The sequence below is a fragment of the Bos taurus genome, chromosome 16 (genome assembly GCF_002263795.3).
Source record: "Bos taurus isolate L1 Dominette 01449 registration number 42190680 breed Hereford chromosome 16, ARS-UCD2.0, whole genome shotgun sequence".
Lineage (NCBI taxonomy): Eukaryota > Metazoa > Chordata > Mammalia > Artiodactyla > Bovidae > Bos > Bos taurus.
Window position 1 is genome coordinate 68575470 of NC_037343.1, and position 27851 is coordinate 68603320.

The following is a 27851-nucleotide window of genomic DNA, read 5'->3' on the forward strand; positions in this document are numbered from 1 at the left end:
GACTGAGCACCTTCACTTTCACGCTAACCTTGAGGGGTTCCCAACAGCAGTTAGTGCATGAGAAAAGTAAGATGCCAAAAAAGTGTATATAATATGGTTTCACTTTTGCAGAGCAAACAATGACACAAACGTACACACATGAGCATCTGTGGGCACATATGTATATTATAAGTATACATGTGAGATCTGGTTCAACAGTCATCAGGGACTTCACAGACAATTCATGTACGATGACCGTACTTAAGGGTTTTTTAAATTTTATTTATTTGGCTGGCTCTTAGTTGCAGCATGCAGGATCTTCACTGCATCACGCGGGATCTTCTGTTTTGAGGCGCAGACTCTCTTGTGGTGCACAGGCTCAGTAGCTGCAGCTAGAAGGCTTAGTGGCTCTGTGCCATGTAGGATCTTCCTTCCCTGACCAGGGACTGAGCCAATTTTCCTTGCATTGCAAGACAGATTCTCAGCCACTGGACCACAGGGAAGTCCTGTTAAGAGGGTTTATACTTGCTAACGGAGAAGGCAATGGCACCCCACTCCAGTACTCTTGCCTAGAAAATCCCATGGATGGAGGAGCCTGGTAGGCTGCAGTCCAAGGGGTCGCTAGAGTCGGACACGACTGAGCGACTTCACTTTCACTTTTCACTTGCATGCATTGGAGAAGGAAATGGCAACCCACTCCAGTGTTCTTGCCTGGAGAATCCCAGGGACGGGGAAGCCTGGTGGGCTGCCGTCTATGGGGTCGGACACAGAGTCGGACATGACTGAAGCAACTTAGCAGCAGCAGCATACTTGCTAATGTTGATATTACTTCAAGTGGTAGGAGCAAAACAGGCAAATATGGGAAGAAAAAGAAATAGACTAAAAGGAGAAACAAAAAGGAAATATTATACTGAAATGAAAGCATTTTGATAATCTCATTTACATAAAATTATATCTGTGTGTGTATATACATATTTTCTGACCCACACAGGCAATGTATAACAGCTACAGTCATTGAGTGTGCTCTTGTAAGCACTCTATATGTACTAACTTACTTAACCATCACAACAACCCCAGGAGGTTCAAATGACTTATTACTGCTCATTTAACAAATGAGAAAACTAACAGGTCAAATAACTTTCCCAACGTTACACAATATTTAGCTCCTGGGCTTGTATTTGAACTCAGGCAGTGTGACCTCGAATCCTTGGCCACTAGACATTGCTTTGTAACCAGTTTATGTCCAGGGCTTATTGTTAAGCTAAATACACAATTGCAATGTCATGTGTATAATATAATTTTATTTCAGTGAAAAGATAAACTCCAAAAGATATGTATGCTTGTCTGAGCAAGAAAAAAAGTCGCAGAAGTCTGCTAGGTTGTGGGCTATTAATTTATTAGCTCTTGTAGGTGGGGATGATGATAAAGACTTTTGTATCACTAATACATGTCTAATAAGCAGTCAGATAGTCTCCTACACAGCAAAAACAATTCATGAATCACTGAGGGTTTTTTTTTTTCTTTCTCATTTAGAGCTCTTTAACATTTAAGTAACATTTGTTCAGTGGGAATTTCAGACATGAAAAGCTTTATGAAGGAGGTGATATTTAGTGTATAGGTAAGATTTTGAGAAATCATAGAATAGTGTGAGAAAAAATTCAGCAAAAAACTGCAAACCATCTTCAAAACCTACATTGCTGCAGGAACCCGGGCCAGCAAAAGCGTTTTTTCATGAAAGCAGGGTTGATAAGGGGCTTCCCTGGTGGCTCAGAGGTAAAGAATCCACCTGCAGTGCAGGAGGTGCAGGAGACACAGGTTTGATCCCTGTGTGGGGAAGATTCCCCTGGAGGAGGGCATGGTAACCCACTCCAGTATTCTTGCCTGGAGAATCCCATGGACAGAGGAGCCTGGCGGGCTATAGTCCATTGGGTGGCAAAGAGTTAGACATGACTGAAGCGACTTAGCACACATGCACGCAGTGTTGATAAACCTAGAGGAGTGCATAGGTCTATACAGTGCCAAATGCCAGGACATTCTCTGGGCAGGTGGACCTGCAACACTGAGCCTCTTAACACCGTGAACCAAACACCATGAGAAGATGACACAGATGCTGTGTGGGCACCTGACATGGCCCCGGCCTGGAAGTCCTCAATAAATACAGGCCCCATCCAGAGATTGTCTTAGTCCATGTGGCTTATGAGTCCATAGAGTGTCAGGGCAGGCTGTGCTTGGCAGAAGCATTCACCCCATCAGGTCCCTACACCTGCCTCAGGAACTTCATGCCACCCCTACTTTGTCAGAAGCAAAAGAAATGTCCCCATCCTCAAAGTGGGGGCACATGCCTGCCTGCTTCTTGGCAGCAGCTGCTGCCCATGGTTGGTATACTTGCGCTGGTGGGAGGCGGGCGGGGATCCCCAGCGCTAGGTATGCAGATTTGGCCCTTCTCTTCTGTGTCCTAATGACAAGACATCAAAAGCAGCAGGGTGTAGAGGTGGGAGACAAAACAAAACAGCACATAATGTAAAATTTAGGGTCAGCTACCTGGGGTCGCACAGAGTCGGACATGACTGAAGCGACTTAGCAGCAGCAGCAGCAGCATCTGGAGTCAAGCATAGTCGCTACAATAGGTTAACCAAGCTTTGAGCGTCTCTCATCCAAATTTTCTCACCTGGGAAAGAGTGTCTTGTAAACTAAAAATTATATGCTATAGATGTATAATTGTTTTGCATCCCTCCCATCATTAGTCAACACCAGGGTCAAAACCAATTTAGGAATTTGGTGCTCACTAAAAGGCACCTGCTGATGGGTGGACTTTAGCTGTGATACATGTCCTTAGATGCTAACTCTGCTTGCAACACGCCCAGGTTCACTAACCAGGGCACTCAACTATTGACTATGATTGTTGTGGAGTTATTTAAAGTAAAATACTGTCATGTCTTTCCATTCTCAAAATGCTTCCATGTAACCAATTCAAACCATAAAATAACACCGAAGTGACATACTTACGGCCAGAGGGCAGACACTAAAAGGAATTCATTAGAGAGTCACTGAACTGACATGTTCAGTTATGCACAGCTGGATAATACAGCAGGAATTCTCTTTGTTAAATAGAGGTACACAGAAAGATGTCTTTGTAATAGAGTTGGCTAGAGCCCAAAGGGCCTGTGTATTTCCAAGAAGAGATTTCTTTCCTAATTTAACTGTACCGGGGGTTGGGGGAGGGGAGGAAGAAATGCAACTACAAAAAGCAAACGAAGCCTCAGAGAAAGTTTCTAAAAGCTAACATCGGTCAGTTGAAAGGGATTTCCACAGCTCTTTCACAGTAGCAATAGCTCCATTAAAGTGGAAGCCTTGCATTTTAGGGTCACTTCCTTCAGTTTAAAACTCTGTAAGCTGAGGAACGCCATGCATACACAACCATACTCTTCCTAGGATATTATATAACTGGATGGTCTCTCTTCATTCCTAGTCATTTCTTTTTACTCATGTGATTTTACTCCCATTGATTAAATCAATTCTAGATTTACAGCCTCTAGGAAGGAAAGAACAAAGTAAAGCACTACTTCTGCATTTCAGAAACCAAAGTCTTTATATAAACATTAAAGGTAGATGGACCTGAAACTATCACAACTTTGCTTGTTAATTGACTATACTCCAACACAAAATAAAATGTTAAAAAAAAAAAACATTAAAGGTGGGAAAATCATGATGTATGAAATTCAAGGTTTATTTATTTATTTATTTTTTTCTATTTCAGAAAATGTGAAGATAATCTGGGCTGGGAAGAGGAGACAAATAGCAGAGAGAGGAAGTGAGATTAGATGCTCTTGAATCCTTGGGAAGGGGCCCTGTACCCTCCCCCGACACCAGACCAAGTCAGCCACGGGGAGAATACAACTCCTTAGATGGGTTTGGGGAATCCCACAGGAGCCTGTGACCTGAAACTCACCTCGCAGATATCAGTAAGCAGCACATTTCCTTAAAATACATTATGCCATGCTTGGCAGGGTAGCATTTGAGTAGCCAAGGCTGGTATTAAGGTTTCCAGCCAAAAAAGGATGGGCATGGCATCAGAGAGCCCCTGTGGACCCAGAGTGGCACAAGGGAACGGCCACACATTTCCCGTGTCTCCTGAGAGGGGCTGAGAAATTGCCAAAACAGACTTGATGAATGCTGATGTTTAGGACAAGGAAGATACAACTTTTGAGGACTCAATAACCAGATATGGCACAATCTTGCCAGTGCTACCAAGACAGATGACAAAATACCCATGCCAAGGACTTAGACCGCTGAAATCGGCCAAATCCAGGATTTGAGAAGATCCTGAATTGACTGAAAAGACCCTGAAACAATGGGAGAAACTCCAAATTAACCCAAGATTAAATTTCTCTCAAGTAAAACAGGGAATGTAAACTAAAAGTTAAGTTCTCTTTAAAGGAAAATCAAATCGTATTTCTTAAACATTCAAATTTATAGGTTGAAAATCATTAGCGCTTCACATGACTACCTCAAGCATAATTTTCTCACTGTCCAAACATAGATGACAATTACCATAAAGTTTAAAAAATGTTCTTAATATCCAATATCCAGCTATCATCTATTAATGAAAACATACATTCTGTGATTTTTTAAAAATTGGATCATTTGAAGCTGTTGAAATGATTAAATCTTCTCTTCACTATCTAAATGGATTTGATTATTAGAGTTAGGCAGACCAGGAGTCTTATAAATGAAATTAAGAGGTGATAACCTATGTATGACATTTTAGTTAAAGGTTTTTAAATCCTAATTATTTGTCTGAGTGTATGTGATCGGAGGGCTTCGCAGACAGCACTAGTGGTAAAGAACCCCACTGCTAATCCAGGAGACATAAGAGACAGGAGCTTGATCCCTGGTTTGGGAAGATCCCCTGGAGAAGGACATGGCAACCCACTCCAGGATTCATGCCTGGAGAACTCCTATGGGCAGAGGAGCCTGGCAGGCTACAGTCCATAGCGTCACAAAGAGTCTGACACGACTGAAGTGAATTAGCACTCATGCACCCATATGATGGGAACAAAGAATAAAGTATAAAGGAAACTTTCTAGAATTCCCACATTCAAATGATTAGCATCTTGAAACAATCACACTGGAAAACCATTGACATCTAAAGTATTGATGCTGAAAATATTCTTGGAATCCCTCTTTTGAAGTTGGCTTCTGAGATGGTATACAAGCCCCACAAGAAAATAGTTGCTGTCACTCAAGAAAGGTAGACATTCAAGAAAGGTAGTCTAAAAGTCTTTATAATCAGACTTTATCTTTGACTATTAATAATATTTCCAAGCTTGATACACTTATCCAGTAAATTGGTCCCAAACAGTATTAATGGGGTTCACAGCACAAAACTATCCTCAAAGAATGCCCCACTGAAAATACCCAAAGCATCACACTGCTGAAGGACAGCTAATGAGATACCAAAGGATTGCCACAAACGATGAAGGATGCACACTCATTCAATAAGGGAGGAAAGACAGTTAATACTACGAACTTTGACCAAGTGATCTGTGATGAATCCCGAACTAAATCCTCTTAACATTTTTTTTTTCTTTTTAAAAAGCAAAACAATAATATCAAATCAAAGAAAGGGAGAAAAGCATAGCAGAGGCAGACCAGCTGGAGTATTCTCCAAGGAACATACCCAAGGGTTCTGAAAAACTGACAATGCAAAAAGAGATGACCTTAAACATCTTTAAAATAAGTCTCTCTGAAAAGCATTGAAACATGTATATTATCATATGTGAAATGGATCGCCGGTCCAGGTTCGATGCATGAGACAGGGTGCTCAGGGCTGGTGCACTGGGATGACCCTGAGGGATGGGGTGGGGAGAGAGGTGGGAGAGGGGTCCAGGATGGGGGACACGTGTACACCCCTGGCTGATTCCTATCAATGTATGGCCAAAACCACTACAATATTGTAAAGTAATTAAAATAAAATAAAATAAAGATAAAAAAATAAGTCTCTCTCACAGTCTTCCTTCCTTGCCCCCTAAAAGGATTGTAGGTGGTGTGTCTGAATGTTGCCTATCCTCAATCTCTAATTCCAACCATATAGAAGATGATTAAATGAACTATGTTCCAAAGGAAATTTTTAAATATTATGTTAATATTCATGAATGGAGTGAGTTTTTAATATTTAACAAACATTAATGCATCAGGGGACTTCCCTGGCAGTCCAGTAACTGAGTCTCCATGATTCCAGTTCAGGGGGAGCGGGTGTGATACCTGATCAGGGAACTAAGATCCAACTTGCCAAGATGTGCAGCCAAATAAAAAAAAATGATTGCATCAGCACTGCCCAATGAGAACAGATACGGCAACTAACAACATGAGCCGCTTACAACAGACGTTATCACTGTTGCTGTTTGGTCACTGTGTCTTGTCCAGCTCTTGTGACCCCATAGACCGTAACCTGCCAGACTCCTCTGTCTATGGGATTTGCCAGGCAAGAGTACTGCAGTGGGTTGCCATTTCCTGGGTTTATCTTTTCAACCCAGGGATCAAACTTGTGTCTCCTGCATTTCAGGCAGATTTTTTACCACTGAGCCACCAGGGAAGCCAGACGCTATTGTACTGGACATATTTGAGCACAGCTCATGCTGTTTCTTAATGGGAGAAATACACCCTTTTCACATAGAGGTAGGTGTTTTTCCTTTGTGTGAACGTAATACGAAACACAACACCTCTAATTGCAACCTATCTTTTCAAGTCTGTTTTTTGCTTCAGAAAAGGTAAAAAACACATCGTACAGTAGGTAGTTTTATCTGTTCAAAAGATTTTAAAAGTAAAATGATATTACTCTATCAAACAGAAAAGGGCCTCCTAATTTTTTTCCTTTTTCTTGAAATTAAAGTACAGTTGATGTGCTATATTATATGTTATAGGTATATAATATAGTGATTAGGAATTTTTTAAAGTTATACTCCATTTAGAGTTACTATAAGATATTTGCCACTTCCTGTGCTGTACAGGATATCCTTGTAGTTTATTTTATACCCAACAGTTGGTACCTCTTACTCTCCTGCCCCTGTATTGCTCCTCCCCGTTTCTCTCTTCCCACTGTGTTCGTTTCTTCTTTATTCTCTATATTTGTGTTTGCTTCTTTTTTATTATCAAAATTGCTTGGAGTCTAGGTTTTATTGGAGAAAACTATACTATAATCGGGAGAAGGCAATGGCACCCCACTCCAGTACTCTTGCCTGGAAAATCCCATGGACGGAGGAGCCTGGTGGGCTGCAGTCCATGGGGTCGCTGAGGGTCGGACACGACTGAGCGACTTCCCTTTCACTTTTCACTTTCATGCATTGGAGAAGGAAATGGCAACCCACTCCAGGGTTCTTGCCTGGAGAATCCCAGGGACCGGGGAGCCTGGTGGGCTGCCGTCTATGGGGTCACACAGAGTCGGACATGACTGAAGCAACTTAGCAGGAGCAGCAGCATACTATAATCAGTTATTGATAATGGTGGAATAAGGATAAAAGAGCTCATTTTATAATATCAGATACTTAGGGGTTCTCTGGTGGTTCAGACAGTAAAGAATCTACTTAAGACAGTATGGCTTTAGTGCAAGTTTACACACATAAATCAACGGGGCAAAATGGAGAGCCCAGAAATAGACCTACAAAAATATAGTCAATTGAATTTTAATACAAGTGCAAAAGCAATTCTGTGGATAAAAGATAAGTCCTTTCCACAAATGGTGCTGAAACAGTTGGATGTGTGTGTGCTGAGTCACTTCAGTTGTATCAGACTCTTTGTGATTTTATGGACTATAACCCACCAGGCTTTTCTGTCCATGGGATTCTTCAGGCAAGAATAGTGGAATGGGTTGCCATGCCCTCCTCCAGGGGATCTTTCCCACCCAGGGATCAAGCTCATGTCTTTTATATTTCCTGCATTGGCAGGCAGGTTCTTTACCACTAGTGCTAGCTGGGAAGCCCGAAACAATTGGAAATTCATATGCAAAATTATATGCCTCAACCCACACTTCATATTCTATTTAAATAATTAGTTTATATATGGATCATGGACCTATAATTTATAATTCATAAAATTATAAATCTTCTGATAAAATGCAGGAGAGAATGTTCATGAGTTTGGGTTGTGAAGAATTCTTATGAATAACACCAGCAGCTTGATCCATAAGAAAATAATAGATTGATTATATTGCATCAAAACTAAAATCATCTTCTCTATAAAAGATGGTTAAGAAAGTGAAAAATAAACTACAGAAAATATCTTCAAATCATGAATCCAGCAAAGGATTTATACCCATAGTTTAAAGAACTCTCAAAGTAACAGTAAGAAAACAAATGTTGTTGTTCAGTCACCCAGTCGTGTCTGACTCTGTGACCCTATGAACTGCAGCACTTCAGTCCTCCCTATCCCTCACCACCTCCCAGAGTTTGCCCAAATTCATATTCATTGCATCAGTGATGCCATCCAACCTTCTCATCCTCTGATGCCCTCTTCTCTTTCTGCCCTCAATCTTTCCCAGCATCAGGGACTTTTCCAGTGAGTCATCTGTTCATATTTGATGACCAAAATACTGGAGCTTCAGGTTCAGCATCAGTCCTTCCAGTGAATATTTAGGGTTAGATGTAGTCGATGAAACTGAGAGACGTTTTTCTGAAATTCCTTTGCTTTCTCTATAATCCAACGAATGTTGGCAATTTGATCTCTAGTTCCTCTTCCTTTTCTAAACCCAGTTTGGACAAGTGGAAGTTCTTGGTTCACATAATGCTGAAGCCTAGCACACAAGATTTTAAGCATGACCTTACTAGCACAGGAGATGAGTACAACTGTCCAATGGTTAGCACATTCTTTGATACTACCCTTCTTGGGAATTGGCATGAGGATTGACCTTTTCCAGACCTGTGGCCACTGCTGTGTCTTCCAGATTTGCTGACATAATGAATGCAAAACCTTGATGGCATCATCCGCTAGAGATGTGAAAAGTTCTGCTGGAATTTCATTGCATCCACTAGCTTTATTAACAGCAGTGCTTCTTAAGTCCAACTTGACTTCGCACTCCAGAATGTCTGGATCTGGGTAACTAACCACACCATCGTAGTAATCCAGTTCACTAAGATCTTTTTAATACAGTTCTTCCATGTATTCTTACCATCTCTTCTTGATCTCTGCAGTGTCTACTAGGTCTCTACCATTTTTATCCCTTATTGTGCCCATCTTTGGGTGGAATGCTCCCTTGATGTTTCCAATTTTCCTGATGAGATCTCTAGTCGTTCCCCTTTTGTTGTTTCCTTCTATTATTAAACATTGTTCATTGAAGAAGACCTTCTTGTCTTTTCTAGCTATTTTTTGGAACTCTGAATTTAATCGGATGTACCTTTCTTCTCTCTTTTGCTTTTTGCTTCTCTTCTTTAGTCTGCTATTTGTAAAGCCTCCTCAGATAACCACTTTGCTTTCTTGCTTTTATTTTTCTTTTTTTTCCACCTCCTGTACAATGTTATGGACCTCTGTCTACAGTTCTTCAGGCACACTGTTAACTAGATCTCGTCCCTTGAATCTGTTTGTTATCTCTACTGTGAATTCATACGGGATTTGATTTAAATCATACCTGGCTGGCATATTGTTTTTCCTGATTTTCTTTAGTTTAAGCCTGAATTTTGCTATGAAAAGCTGATGATCTGAGTCACAGTCATCTCCAGGTCTTGTTTTTGCTGACTGCATACAGCCTCTCCATCTTTGGCTACAAAGAATGTAATCAGTTCGATTTCGGTATTGACCACTTGGTGATGTCCATATGTAAAGTTGTCTCTTGTGTTGTTGAGAAATGGTATTTGCTATGACTAGTGCATTCTCTTGGCAGAATTCAGTTAACCTTCGCCCTGCTTCATTTTGTTCTCCAAGGTCAAACTTGCCTGTTACTCCAGGTATATCAGGACTTCCTACTTTTGCATTCCAGTCCCTGACGATGAATAGAAAATCTTTTTTTAGGTGTTAGTTCTAGGAAGTCTTCTAGATCTTCATAGAACTGATCAATTTCAGCTTCTTCGGCATGGGTGGTAAAGGCATAGACTTGGATTCAGCATACTGTGATGTTGAATGGCTTGCCTTGGAAATGAACCGAGATCATTGTGTCATTTTTGAGGTTGCACCCAAGTACTGTATTTTGGACTCTTTTGTTGATTATGAGGGCTACTCCATTTCTCCTGTGTGATTCTTGTCCACCGTAGTAGATATAATGGTCATCTGAATTCAGTTCACCCATTCCCATCTATTTTAGTTCACTGATTCCTAGGATGTTGATGTTTATTCTTACCATTTTCTGCTTTACCACATCCAATTTTCTTTGATTCATGGCCCTGCATTCCAGGTTCCTATACTATACTGTTCTTTGCATCATTGGATTTTACTTTCATCACCAGAGAACAAATATCTAATAAAAAAATGGACAAGAGTTTTGAACAGACATTTCACCAAAAAAGATATTCAGACCACAAATCAGCACATGAAAAAATGCTCACCATCTTAAAGCCATAATGAGATGCCATTATGCACTTCTTAGAAAGGATAAGAAGTAAAAAGAACGAAACAGACAATAAAACTGACCAATGATGCCAAGTGCTGACAAGGAGGCAGAGAAACCAGAACTCTTACATCTTGGTGGGAATGCAAATTGGTAAAGTCGGTTTGGAAAACAATTTGGCAGTTTCTTATAAACTTAAATGCACATTGACCATATTAGCTGCAACCTCATTCCTAGGAATTCATTTATCCTGGAAAAACTAAAACACATTCACACAAAGCCCTGCGTTGACAGCGCATCATGTTTACAGCAGCATTGTTTATAATCCCTAAAACCTAGAAATAGTCTGAGTGTTCTACACTGGTGAATAAACCAACAAACTCTGGTACAATAAAATACTGCTAGGCAGTAAGAAGAAACAACCATTGAGAGACACAGATGAATCACGATTGCATTCTGCTAAGTGAAAGACACCAGACTCAAAAGGTTGCAAACTGTATTATTTCACTTGTACGACTTTCTGGAAAAGGCAAAACTATAGAGACTAAAACAGATAAGCGTTCCCAGGAGTTGGGGATGGGGAGGTTTTTACTGCAAACTGGCAGCATGAGGGAATATTTTGGCGATGAAGGAACTATTCTTTATCTTGATTGTGGTAATGGTTACAAGACTCAACACATTTGTTAAAACTCACAGATATATGCACAGAAATATTAACTTTCTATTACATACATTGTTTAGTAGTCTAAGACATATAAACAACATAAAAATCTGTTTTTTTTTGTGAGCAGACTATCTTCAATGTACAGGTGAGAATCCTGTGACGTGAAATGTAAGTTGCTCAATCATGTCTCACTCTGCGACCCCATGAACTGTAGCCAACCAGGCTCCTCTGTCCATGGGATTCTCTAGGCAAGAATACCGGAGTGAGTAGCCATTCCCTTCTCCAGGGGATTTTCCTGACCCAGGGATTGAATCTGGATCTCTTGAATTGCAAGCAGATTCTTTACCATCTGAGCTACCAGGGAAGACCTAAAGAATCTTGTACCATTCTCAAAAACAAAACAAAACAAAACTTCAAAGCATAAAGAAAGAGAAGCAAGAACTTTCCCAGGATTGCACTACTCAGAACTCTTAAAAGTGTGAAAAGTTTACTGTCTGCTTTTATACATGACTGTTCAATTCAGCTTGACCTGTCACCTTGGGTTTCAAAAGAACAAAAACAGTATAATGGAAACAGAACACTCTGGCATCATGCTATTTAACGACCTGTAATTGCACCTCCATTACCCTGCTGCACTGAGTTTAATCTCAGAGGCCGTTTTCCTCACAGGAGAAAGGAGTAAGAAGGATACTGCTCTCTGAGCCATTTTCTTGCAGATCAAGGTTTTCTCGAAGTTTTAATCTATTCAATTCAAAATGTGCCTAAGCCCTCAGTTCCAAAGTTTCCTCTTCAAGGCAACATTTTTCATAAAATGTCATCAACCAGAAGTATTATACAGAACATGTGGCAATAAGCTTTTAAATGAAAAGAAAATTAAGAACTGAGCTAACACAATATTGTACAAAAAGGGTTGCTGCTAAGAAAAAAATCAATGCATTTCATTTCAAAATCACCTAGTGGATAACTTGTGTAAGATATATGGACCTTGCTGCTCTATAGTTTTCTGGTTTTCTCATGCATCTGTAAATTGTGGTTCTTGCTGGCTAAAATCTTCAGTCACACCAAGAAAGACTTCTGGTTATTAGACACAAATCAACAGATATAACCATACCCTGAATCTCTGTATCTATGCCTATAGGATGTAGTTTATCAACCTTTGAACCTTTGTATATATGCTTTTTTGTTTATATAGCATATAAATGGAAAACTATAAGATATATAAATTGTCCAGATCCATGTCATTTTAGATAAGGAAGATGGCCAAGAGTGTCGACTGTGGCCTTGACTCCTTTGTAAAACAAAGAGCATGTCTCAGCCACTTTACTCTCTAGAAGTGTCTAGGATATACTGATAGTAGAGGATACAGAGAATTCCATCAACACAGGTTTTCTGCATGCCTAACTAGGGTTGAACCTAGTTGTAGGATCTCTTTTTGTGGGCCTGATTGGTTGGGTCTTCATAGAAGGCACAAAACAAGGTAAATTTTAATTACTGCTCAAGTTTAAGGGTCCTTTTAAGGTATGAGATAAGCAAATGAGTCTCATACTTCTAGATAAAAATCAGAGATAGTCATAAAACCATCAAATATACTTCTAGATAAAAATCAGAGATAGTCATAAAACCATTAGATAAATTATACTAGGTGAAAAATCTTATTTCATATTTAATCTCCTCCTTAGACAATTCATGAACTCCTTATTGCCAAATTCAGACTTAAATTGAAAAAAGTGTGGAAAACCACTAGACTATTCAGGTACGACCTAATTCAAATCCCTTATGATTATACAGTGGAAGTGAGAAATAGATTTAAGGGACTAGGTCTGATAGATAGAGTGCCTGATAAACTATGGATTGGAAGTTCATGACATTGTACAGGAGACAGGGATCAAGACCATCCCCATGGAAAAGAAATGAAAAAAAACAAAATGGCTGTCTGGGGAGGCCTTACAAATAGCTGCGAAAAGAAGAGAAGAGAAAAGCAAAGGAGAAAAGGAAAGATATAAGCATCTGAAGGCAGAGTTCCAAAGAATAGCAAGAAGAGATAAGAAAGCCTTCCTCAGCGATCAATGCAAAGAAATAGAGGAAAACAACAGAATGGGAAAGACTAGAGATCTCTTCAAGAAAATTAGAGATATCAAAGGGACATTTCATGCAAAGATGAGCTCGATAAAGGACAGAAATGGTATGGACCTAGCAGAAGCAGAAGATATTAAGAAGAGGTGGCAAGAATACACAAAAGAACTGCACAAAAAAGATCTTCATGATCCAGATAATCACGATGGTGTGATCTAGAGCCAGACATCCTGGAATGTGAAGTCAAGCGGGCCTTAGAAAGCATCACTACGAACAAAGCTAGTGGAGGTGATGGAATTCCAGTTGAGCTATTTCAAATCCTGAAAGATGATGCTGTGAAAGTGCTGCACTCAATATTCCAGCAAATTTGGAAAACTCAGCAGTGGCCACAGGACTGGAAAAGGTCAGTTTCCATTCCAGTCTCAAAGAAAGGCAATGCCAAAGAATGCTCAAACTACTGCACAACTGCACTCATCTCAAACGCTAGTAAAGTAATGCTCAAAATTCTCCAAGCCAGGGTTCAGCAGTACGTGAACCATGAACTTCCAGATGTTCAAGTTGGTTTTAGAAAAGGCAGAGGAACCAGAGATCAAATTGCCAACATCCGCTGGATCATCAAAAAAGCAAGAGAGTTCCAGAAAAACATCTATTTCTGCTTTATTGACTATGCCAAAGCCTTTGACCGTGTGGATCACAATAAACTGGGGAACATTCTGAAAGAGATGGGAATACCAGACCACCTGACCTGCCTCTTGAGAAACATATATGCAGGTCAGGAAGCAACAGTTAGAACTGGACATGGAACAACAGACTGGTTCCAAATAGGAAAAGGAGTACGTCAAGGCTGTATATTGTCACCCTGCTTATTTAACTTCTATGCAGAGTACATCATGAGAAACGCTGGGCTGGAAGAAGCACAAGCTGGAATCAAGATTGCCAGGAGAAATATCAGTAACCTCAGATATGCAGATGACACCACCCTTATAGCAGAAAGTGAAGAGAAACTAAAAAGCCTCTTGATGAAAGTGAAAGAGGAGAGTGAAAAAGTTGGCTTAAAGCTCAACATTCAGAAAACAAAGATCATGGCATCTGGTCCCATCACTTCATGGGAAATAGATGGGGAAACAGTGGAAACAGTGTCAGACTTTATTTTTGGGGGCTCCAAAATCACTGCAGATGGTGATTGCAGCCATGAAATTAAAAGATGCTTACTCCTTGGAAGGAAAGTTATGACCAACCTAGATAGCATATTCAAAAGCAGAGACATTACTTTGCCCACAAAGGTCCATCTACTCAAGGCTATGGTTTTTCCAGTGGTCATGTACAGATGTGAGATTGGACTGTGAAGAAAGCTGAGCACCAAAGAATTGATGCTTTTGAACTGTGGTGTTGGAGAAGACTCTTGAGAGTCCCTTGGACTGCAAGAAGATCCAACCAGTCCATTCTAAAGGAGATCAGCCCTGGGATTTCTTTGGAAGGACTGATGCTAAAGCTGAAACTCCAGTACTTTGGCCACCTCATGCAAAGAGTTGACTCATTGGAAAAGACTCTGATGCTGGGAGGGATTTGGGGGCAGGAGGAGAAGGGGATGACAGAGGATGAGATGGCTGGATGGCATCACTGACTCGATGGATGTGAGTCTAAGTCAACTCCAGGAGTTGGTGATGGACAGGGAGGCCTGGCGTGCTGCAATTCATGGGGTCGCAAAGAGATGGACGTGACTGAGTGACTGAACTGAACTGAACTGAACTTGGAGAATTCTGCCTAATCTCTGCCCTATTATTCATATTATGCAGTAAATAATGTAAATAGCACCCTCTCTGCTTCAAAGATGAGAAAATAATGAAATTATATGTGTAGAAACATTTTTAAAAGAAAATGGCACTAGACAGATGCAAGATAATATTTTTTTTAATAGCTACTAATGGCACTCTCCTTAATACATAGCAACTCTCTATATGGGCTTCTCAGGTGGTACAGCTGGTTAAGAATCCACCTGCCAATGCAGGAGACTCAAGAGACACGGGTTCGATCCCTGGGCCAGGAAGATCCTCAGAAGTAGGTAGTGACAACCCACCCCAGTAATCTTGCCCGAAGAATCCCATGGACAGAGGAGCATGGGGGGCTACAGTCCATGGCGTTGCAGTCAGACACAACGGAACATGTCCACACACACTCGCAACTTTCCAGATAATAAATCTATCAGCTAGATTGTTACTTCATATCTGTGTAAACATTGCTTAAGCTAGTTTAAGCAGTAGTATAAGAATGATGGTTCTGCCAAGTGCTTTGCACTTATGCCAGTAACAAATGGACACAAATTATATCATCAAAATATACCATCCCCTTAAAACCTGGACTTTTGTAGACACCATAGGAAGATGTCATAGGAAAAGTTTTGAAGATGAACATTTTATGTCCTTAAACTCTCCAAAACCGTTTCTCCTGAGAATGACCTTGTTGGCTATGGTGGGTTTCCTAAAGTGGTTAAAAACAGGAAAGAGGAAATTCATTAGCCAAGGCCAACCTGGTGTTTACAGTATCTTAGTCATTGAAGACTGTAGAACAGTCTTTCAAATTAATTTAGACCACCTAACACCTCAAAATCAGTCCTGAATATTCATTGGAAGGACTGATGCTGAAGCAGAAACTCTAATACTTTGGCCACCTGATGCAAAGAACTGACTCATTTGAAAAGACCCTGATGCTGGGAAAGATTGAAGCCGGGATGAGAAGGGGATGACAGGAGCATGAGATGGTTGGATGGCATTACCAGTTCGATGGACATAATTCTGAGTAAACTCTGGGAGTTGGTGATGGACAGGAAAGTCTGGCGTGCTGCAGTTCATGGGGTTGCAAAGAGTCAGACACAACTGCGCGACTGAACTGAACTGAACACATCAAAAAAATCACAAAAACCCTTTTTTACTTTCAAATCATACATTCCGATTGCCTTATTCTCTTACTACACTTGTAATAGATTTGCTTTACAATTTTTTTTTATGAGGAGCCCACTAGGTGGAGAATAGATATTTCTACTGAGTTGCATCTTCAAATAGCATTTTAACGCAAGCAAGGAATTTAGGTTATTTTAAAAATCTAAGGTGTCCTATGGATGGAGGAGCCCAGTAGGCTGCGGTCCATGCGGTCACTAAGAGTTGGACACGACTGAGCGACTTCATTTTCACTTTTCACTTTCATGCATTGGAGAAGGAAATGGCAACCCACTCCAGCGTTCTTGCCTGGAGAATCCCAGGGACGGGGGAGCCTGGTGGGCTGCTGTCTATGAGGTCGCACAGAATTGAACACGACTGAAGTGACTTAGCAGAGCAGAAGGCGTCCCAGGTAGTGCTAGTGGTAAAGATCCTGCCTGCCAATGCAGATGTAAGAGAGACTGGTTCCATCCCTGGATGGGGAAGATCCCCTGGAGGAGCACATGGCAATCCACTCCAGTATTCTTGCCTGGAGAATCCTACAGACCAGAGGAACCTGGAAGACTGCAGGTCATAGGATTGCACAGAGTCGGAACTTGACCGAAGCGACTTTGCATCACACCGGCAAATGCCTAGAATTACTAGAATGAGAAAACTAGAAAGGTTTCCAAAGCTCATGTAGTTTAACCATCTTACCAGGCCAAGCAGTTGACATAAATTATCTCACTTAATCTTTACAATAAATCTAAAAGGGAATAGTTATTAACCCCATTTTCTGTATGGGAAACCAGACATTTAGAGTTTCTGTAATTTGCTCAAGGTCACACAGTTTATAAATGAGAAATTTGGAATTCCGGTGCACATTTGTCTGATTCAAAATGTTTTCTTTTCCCTCCACGTTAAACCTCCTCATCTACCAGCAGTAGGAGTGGCAAGGAGTTTATTCCTCCTAATACACCAAATCTTAAACTGTTCGGCAATAGATATTTCTGGTGTCAAACAACTAACTAGGAAAGATTATACTATGCCATAAAAATTCAAATTATTATTTGTTATCAATAACTATATTCTGATCAGTACTGGCAGGGGCGGGGGGAAGGACACATACTAAACCTACATTTTCCTTTTGAAGATAATCCTCAAAATCAGTCTACCATACACTGACTTTCAGATTAGAATCAGATCCCTTTCTGTTCCTTAAAAAATGAAGGCTTAAGACTCCTCCAATGTTGTATCATTTCTTGACTGAGGTCTCAGAATCCTGCCTAATAAATCAGGATGAATTTAATGTGAAAAAGTGCTCATGCAGACAATATCAGCCTATCAGCCAACCTTTTAATTCTTAAAAGAACTTCTAAATGATTCCTATAGAATATCTTGTTCTAATTATAGTTACATTCTGATAGATATGCCTGGATAAATTACTTATAAAATACATAGAAAGTAGGAGACTAAACCGAACAGTTATTGGGATAATATAAGCTTATCTAAAATGTTATATATGATTATTCAAAAATCTTTTACCTTGATGACAGTTGTTGCTTAGTTACAGCTTCCATCATCTCCTACTCAAAGATTCCCATCACTTCTAATAAGACATAACAAAATCATGCCTATAGCATTCTTATTTCCTACTTGTGATAGTAGAAGGACATGTGTTTAGTTTGATAAGTATAGCAAGTGACCTAGGAAAAAATTGAGGTCCTAGAACAGTGTTATCTGGCATTTTATGAGACAGAGATGGCATCTATAATGAGTTTCCATTACCTCTCCAGCTCTCTCCCACTCTATGGCTTTCTCCATATTTTCTGCTTCTCTTCTTTCATTCCAGAAACACTTGGCTTGACTCCAAGAATCTCTTCATCTACTCACCTCTCAGTTTATTTTCATGTCCCTTACACATCTCCCCATTTGAGGATTTGGCCATTGTCCTGACCTACCCATTAATCCTCAGCAGAGGGGGCTCCAAAATTGCTAATTCCAAGTCTCAATGCCACAGACTAGCTCCTGGAAATCACAAACTAATTGGAACTAAACTGATATTTTATATACTGAATTGCTCCAGAAGCATTATGATACCCCTTCAGATAAACAATGTTACACAAACAACCAGGAAGAGAAATCCATTCAAAATTTGATTTTTAAAGCAATTCCTTTTTGAAAACAGCAAAACAATGTAACACCATTATTCTACAGTTCTTTGTTATGCAATTTAATCACACATTCATGGGTAAGTTCATAAAGTGAAATCTCGATATGAAATGACTATTGTACAATCAGGATACTTGTTCTATTACCCAACATCAGCCTATACTCAACATGCAACAACTAGCAAGTATGTTCTCTGTGCCAGGCACTAAATATGGACTTAACTCTATTTAATAATTATGCTATTGATGGTCTTGATTCCAAGACCATAACAATATTCATATGGAGTTAGAAGTCTTATACAGAGAAATCTAAATGATTTTCAGAATTACTTACCAATATATTATGGAAATGTAAATATTTTTAAATGCCTTAGTTCTCAAGTTTAAAACTATCATACCTCTTCTTCCCCATTTTCAAAATTCTGACACACCTCTTCCCCCTGCTGTATATAAATAAGATTCACTAAGGAAAGTACTAATATTTTCTCTAAGCAAATTACAAATAATGTGTCAAACTATTTATGAAAAAACACAATTGCAGGATTAAACATAACATGAAACCAAAGTAAATATCATTTAAATAACCGGAATCCAAATGTCAGGGGATTTATAGATACAAATATTGATCAGTTTTACATTGCCAGAGTAATACATCACACATTGAAAGCCTGATATTACATGCCTATTGTATAAAACATGCCCATGTCAACTTGCAATTTATTTGAGTTGCAAGGTCATGGAAAAAATTCCAGTAACTAATCCTCTGTTGGAATCACCCAATGAGTTTAATTATAGACTTGACTATAATGAAGACTCCTTACATCAAGTACTTGCTTGGAAATCTAACTCCGCATACTCTAGAAATTTTGAAAATATTTAGATACTTGATGATCACAAAAATACTTACAGCAGAAGTTCCTTTTTGCTCGTGGGTTCATCATTTGGGGATGTTTTCATCAGGAGTCATGATGCTTTTGATCTTTAATGCCGTTCTTCCTCCAGGGTCTCTTGTCCGTAATTTCCCAAACAGAGTCACTTGTACTAACAAGACATCGTCCCATACTGTTTCCTTTTTGTGTGTGAATGTTACCCTGTAGATCGATTTCCTGTCCAGAAACACTCAAAAGTGAACAAACGCTGCTGTATGCAAGTGAAAGTGTGCTACTCAAACACTGTTTTTGCGGTTTGGTTCAGGAAGAAATTCCCTCATTGAAAGGAGGAACTATATCACAGTTGTCCCAGAGAACTTAAAAGGCAGAAGTTTCTTCCTTATGAATGAGCATATCCAAATTGCCAGAGTCATTTACTCGCATTTGTCTGTGGCTCAAGTACTACTGCACCCAAAGCATCGGGTACTGTGTGCAGCCTAAAGACACTCCCAACTGCCACAGTAATAATATCCCAACTATATTTTAAAATCAGGCTTAGTATGCTTTGAAGTACATAATGTTTTCCATTCCTGAAAGGACAAAGAGATCTACATTGTCAAAGTTTATTTTTAAGCTCATGTGCTTGCTAAGTGCAGTGGCGAGCAGGCTTTCCGTGCCTGTAGTACCATAGCTGGAACCTATTAATGCAAACAGATGAATCGTTGGCTTGGTTCCACATGGGCTTTTATTTCCTTTTTTTTAAAAAAAAAAACCCTTATCTAAATTGTGCTGATTATAATTTCTTAAATCAAGAATGCTATCACTTTTCTGAGCTTGCTTGTTTGAATGTGATCAGTACAGAAGCAATGCAAGCCAGGCAAATAAGAGGAAGGTTTCCAATAGCTTTTGCAGAGATAAGACAGTTAGTAATTAGAGGCAGCTCCTGTTTCTGGAGTAAGTTTGAGGGGCATTTGGAGACAATAAAAATGACAACAAATTTTAAATAAAGAAACCAAAGATAAAAAATGAAAGCCAGAGTGAGAGAGAGGAGAGAAGAGGAGAGGTGAGGAGAGAGAGCAAGCCAAAGCCAGAGTGAGAGAGAGAGACGGGGGGGCTTTGACCATTAACAATAATTCTTCACATATTTTCTTATTGTTGGGAAAGCAAATTGCTCTGGTTTGTATAACCCCCTACCAGTCTGCTCAACCCACCAACATTAGCCCGCATGTCATCTAATACCAGACTAAGACTTGTGGAAACACATTACTGCTGTATTAGAGCCATAACAAAATACAGCTGAGCAGTGAGCATAAGGCGCTACGGTGACCCTGAGGTAATACAACCCGTGTTATGGAATTTCTAGCCCAAATTTTAAACATCTGGTTTTGATATGATAATAAATGTGATAATGTACATTAAATACCAGTATTCAGGTAACCTAATCTTTCCATCTGACTAAAACAATGCACGCTTTTCAAATCATGTGGGAGTGAGAGAAACTGGGCAGACACACATTTATACCTGCATATACCAAAACAACCCTCGCCAGGCACAAACTTACGTGTACACATAAGCGGCAAGAGCACATAACCTGACTTCATTCAGAACTGAGTGAGTTGCCACTGAATCCTTTCCATGCTCTCTTTTCTGGATGTCTCTTTGCACAGTTGCACTAACTGGTAGGAGACTTGGCCAAGAGAGAGGGGAATGGAAAGGGAAGATGAAAAATAATAATGCTAACTGGACCAGACAGAGACGTGACCCCTGACCTTTGCTTCATTAGTACCATCTCATGCTACAATCTGATGAAGTACCCAGTCACTGGCAACTTGAAAAATAAACTAATCAGATTATCCTTATCCTGTTTTAACTTTGTGGGAAAGAATTTCTGCATTTCAAATCCAAATATTACCGTATTATTAGATGTCACATAATTCAGAGCTGTAAATGGTTTTAGAGTCTAGAAGTTAAGATTTTTTTAAATTAGCATCTTAGAATTAGACCAGTGGATGAAAAAGTCCTAAGTCATGAACATTTGCTGACCTTATATATTTGCAAATGAGCAGGCTGATGAAGTGACCCAAGGATGGAGAGGGTGAAAGCTACTGGTGAAAGTCGTGTTGGGAGTGACGAATGGTTGGTTAATGTGGGATTGAGAGATAAGTAAGTGGTTAATGATGGTTGATGGTTTGTTTCCTCCTGATGCACAAAGTTCCGTGATTCAGGTGAATGGTATTTGAAGGAATTGGCACAAAATAAAAACCTCAAATGCTCTTTCTTGGTTTGAGCCAAACCCAAACCTTTTCAAAGGCGTGAAAACACGCAGCCACACTGGTTTGGTTTTCCGTTGCTGGGCCACCCTTCTGCCTGGTGCTGGCCAGCACCACGCAGAAGTCTTGCGACATGAGCCATTTGCACGGAATTTTAAATTCTGCCAAAAAAAAAAAAAAAGAGGGATTGGAAATTTCATGAGAATGGTTATTCTTAGGAGATTTCCATCCAAGATTCCTAACTTGTGTGGCTCCGATAAGCATCTAAAAGGCACTGCCAAACCTTCTGAGGTCACTGATGCATTTATTTTCAATCACATTTCTGCATAGAGACCTCAAAGTAACAGTGAATGCAATTTTTTGTTTTGAAATATTTTCTGTATGCCAGCCCATGATCCCCGTACCTATGTGGAAATGGGTTTGGAACGCCATTTGCAACACAAACATTGGTTTGAATGTCCCCAGAACATGTTCAATTTTTAGATGAGACATGTTCACATTCTCCCAAATGAAAACAACCTACCCCAAAGGAACCCTTCAATTAAATTACTTTACTTCTGAGAACTTCAGAATATTATAAGAATATTTTCCTGGCATACTGTTACATGTATAGCTACCCAAGCTCTTCCTATAGGTTCGTTTCCTTGAGAAGACTATATGGTAAGTACAACCGACATCTCACTAACTGGGACACTGTATCAATTAGTCATTGCTATGTAACACATCTACTCCAAAAGTCAATGGCTTAAAATAATAAACATTTATTATTGTTGACTATTTTACAGGTCAGCATGATCATTCTGGTCATATCTGGGCAACAGCTGCATGTCAAGTAGGTGACTCTGTGATCTTTATTATGTTTGGGAGGTTAGCTCTTTGCAAGCTGATCTAGAATAGACTCATAGAACTCAATAGCTGGGAAAACTGAACTCTTGTGTCTTCACTTGTACCTGTTTTTCATAATCCTTCAATAAGTGAGCTCAGGAACTCTCTGGCCAGCTGACATATGTTCTCCAGTCAATCAAAACAAGAGCGGAAGTGTAAATGAACATGTGCATTTTAACGTCTCTATTTGGGTCAACTTGCCGAGCCCAGAGTCAGTGTGTGTTTTTGGAGGTGGCAGAGATTCAGTACCAAAAGATGTGGATACAGAGGCGTGGAAAGCTGGGGCCATTCATACAACCTTTCTACCACAGGCATACCGAAAATAAGAAGTCAGTCATATTCAGTCACTTGGATGAATCCACAACAATTTCGGCTTTCTAGGTGCCTCAGGGGTAAAGGCTCTGCTTGCCAATGGAGGAACCTCAGGAGATGTGGGTTTGATCCTTGGATCTGCAAGATCCACTAGAGGAGGAAATGGCAACCCACTCCAGTATTCTTGCCAGGACAATCCCATGAACAGTAGTCTACAGGGTTGCAAAGTGTTGGACACGACTGAGTGAGCACACACACGCAACATTGGGATGCACCAACCTGTGAGACTAGAATAGCTTTCAGTACCAAGAGAGAGGATGAAAACCAAATCCCAAACTGAAGTGGGTGGAAAGTGCGCTCAGAATGCACAGGCAACGAACGCCCCAAAATGGCGCCCGTGAGAGAGACGAAGTTGGCGGGACGGCCAGAGACGGCAACGAGGAACGCGCGAGAGCCAGAGGAAGCCACCAACCATGCGGAACCAAGCTAGCAAGCACGAACAGTTACAAAGATGAACACTCGGGGGAAATCTCTCTGGATTCATTTCCTTCAAGGTGGTTGTTTGAGGAGGAGAACAGTTACAGATGTGATCATCTACAGGAGACAATGAAGTTTATTCAACAGAATAGTCATGAAAATGAGGTAACAGAAGAGCACCAGTGTCAAGGGCACACTTGCTACACTTATCTCCAGCCAGTATCAGCTGTGAACGATTGAGCACTTGGTATGGCCAGAGAGTAAAATTTTACAATAATTTTTTCCTAATTTTGAAAATATTTTGAAAAACATCAGTAGGCATGATTTGCCTACAGGTCTGAAACTCTAGATGTAGAGGTTTCATTTCTGTTAGAGATTGCTCCATAGAAATGGAGTATATATATATTTAACATTAACAAATTATAAGTGATTTGCCACCAGAATATAAATAATGTAAAAACTGTGAGATCGTCCTAGAGTATCAAACACATAGTTAAGAGGTTCCTAAAGATATTTTTGGCTTTCCCTGGTGGCTCAGTGGTAAAGAATCCACCTGCAATGCAGGAGATGCAGGTTCAATTCCTGGGTCAGGAAGATCCTCTAGAGAAGGAAATGGCAACCCACTCCAGTATTCTTGTCTGGGAAATCCCATGGTCAGAGGAACGTGGCAGGCTACATTCTGTGGGGTCGCAAGACTTAGATACGATTTAGCAAAAAAAACCACCAACCACCACAAAGACATTTTTATCTCCTGAAAGCTTTTGCATTTCAAGAGTTTGCATTTTTGTGTTCTTTATCTAGAATTCTAATGGGTACTTCTAGAATCCCACACCAAAGTTGCTGCTAAGTTGCTTCAATCATGTGTCTGACTCTGTGTGACCCCATAGACAGCAGCCCATGAGGCTGCCTTGTCCCTGGGATTCTCCAGGCAAGAACACTGGAGTGCGGTGCCATTGCCTTCTCCAATGCATGAAAGTGAAAAGTGAAAGTGAAGTCGCTTAGTCGTGTCCGACTCTTAGCGACCCCATGGACTGTAGCCCACCAGGCTCCTCCATCCATGGTATTTTCCAGGCAAGAGTACTGGAGTGGGGTGTCATTGCCTTCTCCCACCCCAAAGTTAATTGCCCCTTATTTTTATCTTTAAATCCATTTTATTAAAATTATTTGGCAATTCTAGCAGCAGTACAAAGTTTGACCACTGGACACAAAATAGACATGAGTTTCTAATTTTGGTTTGTTGTGGGTTTGGGTACATGTAGTTTTCTAAATCTTTTGCCCTTCATTTCATTACCAAATGGCAATGTGCCTTAAGTTTCTCTATCTACAATACTCTATTATTTAAAGAACAGGTATTTGTAAAATAATATTGGAAAACTAAAATGCACAGATGTAAAGAATTCTCTTCAAATATTAACAACATACAAAGTATATTGAAGACATCTACATTTAGTCCTTCAAGTAACTAGACAGGTGGTTTGGTGTCTTGTATTACATTTATTTATTTCTAATTACAATTCAGAGAAAGTGTTTCCAAAAACTATGAAAACCTTCATTGACATTCACAGTATGGTTCCAGTGGGTTTTGAGTAAAAGCAGTGTTGCACCTGATTTAGTATTTTAAAATCACAAGCCTTTTTATCTTTAGTGGGATTTTTTTCTTCTATAGCAGCTTAGGGCACTATTTGCTTACTTAATGCCTTATAATTAACATCTGTTTTATAGTATTAATGATCTAAGCATTGGCCTTGTAAAGTATATTCGTTCAGTTCAGTTCAGTCGCTCAGTCGTGTCCAACTCTTTGGACCCCATGAATCGCAGCACACCAGGCCTGCCTGTCCATCACCAACTCCCAGAGTTCATCCAAACTCTTGTCCATCGAGTAGGTGATGCCATCCAGCCATCTCATCCTCTGTCGTCTCCTTCTCCTCTTGCCCCCAATTCCTCCCAGCATCAGAGTCTTTTCCAATGAGTCAACTTTTTGCATGAGGTGGCCAAATATTGGAGTTTCAGCTTTAGCATCAGTCCTTCCAAAGAACACCCAGGACTGATCTCCTTTAGAATGGACTGGTTGGATCTCCTTGCAGTCCAAGGGACTCCCAAGAGTCTTCTCCAACACCACAGTTCAAAAGCATCAATTCTTCAGTGCTCAGCTTTCTTCACAGTCCAACTCTCACATCCATACATGACCACAGGAAAAACCATAGCCTTGACCAGACGGACCTTTGTTGGCAAAGTAATGTCTCTGCTTTTGAATATGCTATTTAGGTTGGTCATAACTTTCCTTCCAAGGAGTAGTATACTGGACAGCCAATGGTGGGAGACCTTTTCCAAGGCAAAACTTTTCCTAGAACTTAAAGTAAGACCTCTGAGGGTTTGGTGTTCCTTAGTTGTCCTCCAGTGGTCCTGAAGTTGCAAGTGGAGTCCTGATTCCAGAGTTGCTATGGTATGTCAGGGTGACTGTTTTACATCCTGTTCTTTGATCAAAGGCATCAGTTCAGTTCAGTCGCTCAGTCATGTCCGACTCTTTGCAGCCCCATGAATTGCAGCACACCAGGCCTCCCTGTCCATCACCAACTCCCGGAGTTCACCCAAACTCATGTCCATCGAGTCGGTGAGGTGAACTGTTCAAGTGAAGGCTCAGGGCAGGTTCTGTATGGCTGATATTCTGTACTCGATGTAAGCCAATGGAATTGTTGATGTAGGCACACTGGTTTTCCCTCAAGATTCGTTCAAACTTCCTGAAGTTTGAAGAATAATGTCTCTTTTGGATTTCCCTGCAGCATATTCAGAAAGCCGTGGGAATCGGTGCGATCATGGATACTGTTGCCATGTCTTTCCCCCATAGAATCATGAGATTAAATTTTCCATTTCCTGATTCTCCAGGTTTCAGGTACACTTGTACTGGTCTAACTTGGCACACACTGCCCACTCAGAGGGGTTTGCTCTCATAGGCTTCCAAGACTGCCCGCATGTCCTCCACACTGACCTGCTCACCTGCGAAGTGCTGGCATGGGATGCCGATCAGATTGGCCCGGGCAGGGCGTGTGGCTTTAGCACCTCAGTCTGCCTGCTCCATCCCTTGCTGAACTGTCTCTCTGCTGGGCTGCAATGGGGGAGCTGAGCGAGCTAAGGACGGGGTAGGGAGGGCAGTGTCCCTAGCTGCTAGCTAGACAGTTACACACAGACCCAAAAGCCCTAGATGCCCGAGTGCCACAGTATGACATCCACTGTGGTAGATCTGGGTATGCACTGCGCACACATATAGGGACCAAACCTGCCCCTTAGGTATTTTTAAAATCAACTTGCTCATGACACTTTACTACATAAAGACTTTCTGTTTATAAAAGTATTGGTCTAATATTTTGAACCCTTACCTTGTTGATTTCTAGAACATATGTTTTCGATCTCTTCCTACAGTACCTAGGAAATACATATAAATTAAGCACTTATAATTCTCAGCCTTGTTTATCTGAAAGATTGTTACTCACACTGCCGTTTTTTTGAATTCCAAGTTTATTGATTCAGCTTCTCCACTTGTATTGTTGGCTTCCTACCTCTTTTTGTTTACAGGCAGCCTAGGGGGAAGCTGTTTAAAATCCAAAGATCTATTTCTTCTCTGTGAGATAGCTCTTACTACGCATCCAATTCTTGGCATTGTTTGGAAGACTATCCTGTCTATTTCAAGACAAATTTTTACTGCAAGTGGTTAATCCAAGGGGTGAAAGAGAGGATGACAGATAAAGATGGTTTTCTTTAGCTTCCTAAGCCAAGTCTCCCAAATAAATCTTCATTCCTCTGTTTTCAGACTTTTAACTTGGATCTCAGGAAATATAAACACCCATTCCAAAGTTTGGCATATTTTCATATTGTATTCTGTACAAGCTTATACATACTTCTTTCTCTTTCTTTAGTGCAGAGATTTGAGGATGCATTATATATTATGCTGGTACTACTGCTGCCTCTGAGATTGACTAGCTGATATTATATTCTCACATTTTATCCTCCTATCTATATTCTCTTGACCTCACCTGACTCCCAGGCCCTCAGCAACTTCCTCCATCCAGTTTCTGACCCTGAGAGCTACTTGTGGGTTTGATGTGTGATTTTATACCTGAGGCCAAACAAGCAAAAATATATGGAGCCCCTGGTTCCTTTCACCATTTCTAGAAGCACGCATAGAGTGTGATGGCGTTACGACCTATGATAATTTATTTCCTTTTACTATTCCATATAAAATTCCACTCCAAGCGTTGCATAGAGTGTGATGGCTTCCCCAAAGCTGCTGAAGGGACCAGGTGACAGAACTTTCTAAGTGTATGTGAATCAACTCTCACGAGTCCAACTGTGACCAACAAGAAACAGAAGATGAAAGAGAGCCCAGCTGATGGCACGGCTACGTCTCACTGCGGCTCTCTGTGACGCAGTGGTCAGTATGACAACACGTCAGCTTGGATGTGCTTCCCATTGTTCACTGCTGCACTTGCGCTTTTCTTCACTCTTGTTAACTTGGAATTCTTTTTTTTTTTTTTAATATTTATTTATTCATTTATTTGGGGCTGCATTGGGTCTTAGCTTAGGTGCATGAGCTGCAGAACACGTGGGCTCTGAAGACTGTGGAATGCGGGCTATCTAGTGGGGGTATGTGAGCTCAATAGTTGTGGTGCATGGGCTCAGCTGCCTCAAGGCATGTGAGAATGTAAGTTCCCTG

General features: G+C 40.5%; 1 protein-coding gene and 1 pseudogene across 1 annotated transcript in view; both read right to left on the reverse strand.

Annotated features, from left to right (window-relative positions):
* Positions 1-20369, reverse strand: part of KCNK2 (potassium two pore domain channel subfamily K member 2) — a 225171-nt gene extending 204802 nt beyond the window's left edge. Inside the window, exon 1 of the mRNA XM_005217328.5 lies at positions 19238-20369. Within this exon, the coding sequence (XP_005217385.1) occupies positions 19238-19271 (34 nt within the window). The 5' untranslated portion in view covers positions 19272-20369. The remainder of the gene's footprint in view (positions 1-19237) is intronic.
* A 5179-nt stretch (positions 20370-25548) lies between these two features.
* On the reverse strand, positions 25549-27203 carry LOC100139047 (cysteine dioxygenase type 1-like; annotated as a pseudogene).
* Between the last annotated feature and the right edge of the window lie 648 nt (positions 27204-27851).